The sequence below is a fragment of the Convolutriloba macropyga genome, chromosome 5 (genome assembly GCF_964194025.1).
Source record: "Convolutriloba macropyga chromosome 5, txConMacr16.3, whole genome shotgun sequence".
NCBI lineage: Eukaryota > Metazoa > Xenacoelomorpha > Acoela > Convolutidae > Convolutriloba > Convolutriloba macropyga.
Window position 1 is genome coordinate 47,343,000 of NC_134472.1, and position 6,000 is coordinate 47,348,999.

General features: G+C 36.4%; 1 protein-coding gene across 1 annotated transcript in view; it reads right to left on the reverse strand.

Moving 5' to 3' along the window:
* LOC142340051 (uncharacterized) overlaps positions 1 to 5,162 on the reverse strand; it is a 29,955-nt gene extending 24,793 nt beyond the window's left edge. Inside the window, exons 1-2 of the mRNA XM_075390453.1 lie at positions 5,078 to 5,162; positions 3,033 to 3,129 (exon numbers count right to left, since the gene is read on the reverse strand). Of these exons, the coding sequence (XP_075246568.1) occupies positions 3,033 to 3,106 (74 nt within the window). The 5' untranslated portion in view covers positions 3,107 to 3,129; positions 5,078 to 5,162. The remainder of the gene's footprint in view (positions 1 to 3,032; positions 3,130 to 5,077) is intronic.
* Positions 5,163 to 6,000: the final 838 nt, after the last annotated feature.

Below are 6,000 nucleotides of genomic sequence, written 5' to 3' on the forward strand. Positions count from 1 at the left end.
ACAGAACTTCACAGCATAAGTACAAGTCTCCAAAACAGTTTCTATGAATCGCATACTTTGAGACTAATGAGCTGAAAGGCACCAAGAGAACTTAATGCCCGCTTGGGGATACCTGTTTATCCCGTTTTTGAGGTCAAAAAGTCAAATGGGTCAGACGAAAAATCGCATAAAAACACCAACTGGACTAATATAATTGCTAAAAACTTAGTTTGAGAGCAATTAATAAAAAACAGATCTAAAATACTTGCCTTTAAAACTTATTTTCTAAATAAAACGTCTTGCTAGAGAGATGTATTCGCTTAAAATTGGATTATTTCTAAATCCATCTGTTAGCAGAAGTCTTGCAAAGCCGGAATTCACAAGCTGAAATGCGATTCAGTTTTTGTTTGGAAATTACATGACATCGTCAATAATCTCAAAGATGTCAAAGCACTTAAATTACTGCGTCGCCTTTTTTCGTTCAAGGCAGCGTCAACTAACCTACCTTCATATCAAATATTTTGGTCCCCTTATTGTCTTCACCACGCTGATTTTTCATACGATTTACCTTGTATGATCAAAGTATCGTCTTTACTTTCTTGGAAACAAATTGAGCACTCTTACATCTAATCGCAAAAATTCACTTTTTCTAATGTCTTGCTAAGCTTCTTATAATTGTGAGGATTGCAGTCGAAGTCTTGTCAGCGTTTCAATAAGTTGCAAATTGTATGAGTGTTAAGAACCGTCGTGGACAATAGTAACAATATCCCTGTCGTAACTTTTTTACAACACAGCTTAAGTTGTGTTTTAGGACCACTTTCTAGCTTTGCCCTCTGATCAGACAATATGCGAACATACATTTGATCAGACGATTCATGCGATCCTTGTCCAGACTATCGTGAGGCTATAACCCCTTCTCAGAACCTGTAAAATGGGTTGAACCACACCAATTGGTCTGACCAGAGTTTGGTTGAAACGGTATGGCACTTCACTCTCCTTTCTGATTCCACAGGAATCGGATGACCAATTAATATAAGCCTACTTAAAATTATGTTCAAAAACTTAAGAAATGTTTGTTTTTCACCATTTTTTTAAGAGAAAAACGTTCAAAGCCTTTGTTTTTTAAATTGTTTTTGAAGGTCGTTGAACGTATGAAATGAGCATTTTTGACAGTTATTTTTTAAAGGAAATGATCGTTTTTGGCTATATCGAATATTGACACAGATATTCGTCATTATATACGACACGGCTTGTAATCAATCTCGTCAGATTTAAGCTTGAAAGTACCTGATATCATCCCTGGTGGATATTGTACCCATTGTTCACAGACAAAAACTTTACTTGTCAAATATAAATAGTGATTGCTTGAGACGCAACTGAGAGTCTTAATTGTGCCTGTAGGCCCTTTTATGTGTAGTTGCAAATGTACAGTTCATTTGATTTCTGGTAAAATATACAACTAGTATTTGGAGGGAAACTTAAGCACTCAACAACTAATTGGGTTTGGTGTCCGATCAGTAACCGTGGACATCACTGATGGTGTGGACAATATTGACAATATTTTGTCCTTGCTGTCCACCCTTGTTCAAAAGCAGTAATTGTGACTGCTATTTCGAATCAAAATTTAGCTGAAGTCTCATGTCGTCTCAAATGTCCTCGCTAGCTTACAACCGAGATCGTAAAGCAGTGACAAATTCGTGTATTTTTGCCGCATAATGGAATTATGATAAGATGGAAAGATGGAATGGGGGGGGGGGGGTTGTTGGATGTGGGGGTCAACCTCTATGAACAGAACTTCACAGCATAAGTACAAGTCTCCAAAACAGTTTCTATGAATCGCATACTTTGAGACTAATGAGCTGAAAGGCACCAAGAGAACTTAATGCCCGCTTGGGGATACCTGTTTATCCCGTTTTTGAGGTCAAAAAGTCAAATGGGTCAGACGAAAAATCGCATAAAAACACCAACTGGACTAATATAATTGCTAAAACTTAGTTTGAGAGCAATTAATAAAAAACAGATCTAAAATACTTGCCTTTAAAACTTATTTTCTAAATAAAACGTCTTGCTAGAGAGATGTATTCGCTTAAAATTGGATTATTTCTAAATCCATCTGTTAGCAGAAGTCTTGCAAAGCCGGAATTCACAAGCTGAAATGCGATTCAGTTTTTGTTTGGAAATTACATGACATCGTCAATAATCTCAAAGATGTCAAAGCACTTAAATTACTGCGTCGCCTTTTTTCGTTCAAGGCAGCGTCAACTAACCTACCTTCATATCAAATATTTTGGTCCCCTTATTGTCTTCACCACGCTGATTTTTTATACGATTTACCTTGTATGATCAAAGTATCGTCTTTACTTTCTTGGAAACAAATTGAGCACTCTTACATCTAATCGCAAAAATCCACTTTTTCTAATGTCTTGCTAAGCTTCTTATAATTGTGAGGATTGCAGTCGAAGTCTGGTCAGCGTTTCAATAAGTTGCAAATTGTATGAGTGTTAAGAACCGTCGTGGACAATAGTAACAAAATCCCTGTCGTAACTTTTTTACAACACAGCTTAAGTTGTGTTTTAGGACCACTTTCTAACTTTGCCCTCTGATCAGACAATATGCGAACATACATTTGATCAGACGATTCATGCGATCGTTGTCCAGACTATCGTGAGGCTATAACCCCTTCTCAGAACCTGTAAAATGGGTTGAACCACACCAATTGGTCTGACCAGAGTTTGGTTGAAACGGTATGGCACTTCACTCTCCTTTCTGATTCCACAGGAATCGGATGACCAATTAATATAAGCCTACTTAAAATTATGTTCAAAAACTTAAGAAATGTTTGTTTTTCACCATTTTTTTAAGAGAAAAACGTTCAAAGCCTTTGTTTTTTAAATTGTTTTTGAAGGTCGTTGAACGTATGAAATGAGCATTTTTGACAGTTATTTTTTAAAGGAAATGATCGTTTTTGGCTATATCGAATATTGACACAGATATTCGTCATTATATACGACACGGCTTGTAATCAATCTCGTCAGATTTAAGCTTGAAAGTACCTGATATCATCCCCACTTGTGTATGGTCCTGTGCTTGTTATCTTTACTGTAGCTGCACTCTCTCCCGACGTCATTATTGATCGAGAGGGATAGTAGTCTGAAATGAAAGCACACACGTCTCGAGGAACAGCTTTGTCAATTGATAACGTCTCAACTTGAAAAGAGAACGTGATTTAATTGAGACTGAACGAGATGCTCTTGATGGACCGGGAAACATAAAAGTTTAAATTGAGGTATACAAATTCAAGCATTCCATTTTTTGTTCTCACTGCTAGCTATTTTAAACAATTTTCTAAAACTTCTGATTTTTAAAACTCCGAACTCTTGAGTCCGATTCTGTAACCTCGACAGAGGCGTTAACCATGCTATCAGGGCCTTGTCATGGTCTCTCTAAAAATCGGTTTTCTTTGAACACCAAATTATATTTCGAAGTGAGCGATATTGAAATCACTAAAAAATCAAGAACTGCCTGAAAAAGTCACTTGAGAAGACAAAGATTATTCTAGAAGAAAGGCGCAAAAACGGTCAAGCAAAAAAAAAAAACTGCATAAAAGCCGCCAGAATACTGGAAACGACTCAAAGAGTCTTACAATAAAAACTCTTATTTAACCCTACCTATTTCAGAAATATGAAATGAGAAATAAAAAGCAATATACAGTGTAAAAAAATTAATTTTTAGTGAGAAATGTGCAAAGGTAGGTGGGGGGTTTGGTTGGGGGAGGTGGGTAATTGGGGGGGGGGGCGTGGGTTAGGTGCGGGGGGCTAGTTGGGGGAGGGGGTAGTAGATAGGTTGGAGTGACTTACATGGGATCAAAAATTCACAAAATGACCTTTCAACCTTAAATATTACCGTCAGTTCTTCAATAAAATACAAACTAAGCTACTTTATAGAGTCCATTCGAAAACAGAAGTCAACGTTCTAAAACAGAAGTCAATGTTCGATATCAAAAAAAGTTAATTTTAAATCAAGACTTAAGCTAAAAAACCTGTAGAACACCAATACTCCTCTTCGAGTTGTAAAAAACACGCACGTTTACAATTATTGCTTCTCAAACGAGTTCAATTAAAAATACTTTGATTGCGCTATTTTCTAACAAATACTTGTCGATAATGAACTTGCTACATTTAAAAATTTTCCAAGGGAGTTAGTGTAAGAATTGCCGTGAAAACAATTAATTCTCACCAGAGTGAGCCGGAATTTATCAATGACTGCGGTCAAGGCGATTCACTTGGTAAGAATTGCGGTGAAGTTTTTTTAACCAACGCAATCCTAGTAATCTATTCTACAAAAATTTCCATGTCTTTAGCAGGCATGTTTTTCTAATCTTCAGCAAGCATATATTTTTTCAAATTTCTTTTGTTCATAATTCTCATGATCATTTGCAATGATTTCAAATTGTCACTGTGTGATTAACATCTTTTGTGTTATGAATTAATTACAATAGTTTTTTGTGAGAATTGAGAATCCCAGGTTTAGACCTTGACTTATCAAAATACCGTGCTCGACTAAAACGTGGTATGAAAAGACCATGCTCCACTCAAATAGTCCATGAAAAGACTAGCTCGACTTTAGATCTAATTTGGACATTAGTTTGGCCTAATTTTTTGCTGCTTGATTTTAACTCGACCCAAATTTGACGCTGGATTTTAGCTCGACGCAAATTTGATGCTGGACTTTACCTCGACCCAGATATGATGCTGGACTTTAGCTCGATCCATATTTGATGCAGAACTTTTGAGTGAAAGTTTTGAATTCCAGAAAAATTTGTAACGTGCACGATTTTCGAATTTTTTTTGATTATACATAAACAAAAATACCATTCAAAATGAAATTTCACTGCATTTCTTACATTATTCTTGCATGGATTAAATTTGGGCTTCGGCATCGAACTTGTGTATGAATTGCGGTAAATTTTCTTGAATTTTTTCAGCCCTAAAGCGATGAAATGGATAACACACCGCAATTCGTTATATATGTTATGAGGCCTTAAATTTGTTATACGGTGTGAAGGGATAGAAAATTTTGTAAATGAGTTTGGACTGACCCGATTCGTCATCTGTTTCTTCACAACATTTGGCACACTTCTCTATACATTTGGGACAGCATCTCAGGATAGTCTGATGCACAAGCACACCTGTTCACAGGTATTAACTCACAACTGACAGATACAATATATTAAAATACTTATTATTTAGTTTGTATTGAAGCCACGCTTCCAAAGCAAACCTTTGAAAAAATCCAAATAAGCAACCCAGACTATGAACAAAAGCTCTAGTCAAAATTTTTTATAATCCGACCACAATCTCACACGGGGCATTGCTGCCCTCAAATAATATCAGCTGGCAAAAAATTACTCTGGAAAAGGACCAGAATATATGGTCTGAGTAGAGGCGGTTTTGATTGAGGATAGTCTGATCGGAGTTTTTAGGACTTGAACGGCTAGATCAAAAATGAATTTGAGCGCACATTAGTCTGATAGGCACTTTTTTCATATGCACAGAAGTCTGGTCAGCGATAAGTGCGGGAGCACAAAGAATATATTTTAATTTTTTTCACTGTACCATCTTGGAGTATGCTGATTTGGCCAAAACTACAATAGTGGACGAAAACAGCATTACAAACATTTCAAATTTTGTGTCTCGTCATGATATTTATGATCTGGTTTCTTCATTATCTGGTCAGAGGGAGGACGCTTTTGTATAGAACTGCCTGAACAGAGACGGCTTTGAGCTCACAGATATTGATTAACACAAATTCACAGTGTATGATGGGTGAAAGCTCTAATTTTAGCAAAATTCTAGCAAAGGGCAAGAATTAGTTTCTTCTCTCGGAAGTTTAATTCGAATTATGGAACGTTTCTCCAGCTTTAAAATTGTCTCCACGGTTTCTATCTTTTAATTTTAGGAAAATGGAATCCTCATTGAATGCGCTAGTATGAAAAAGGACAATCTGATACGGCTCCGTACT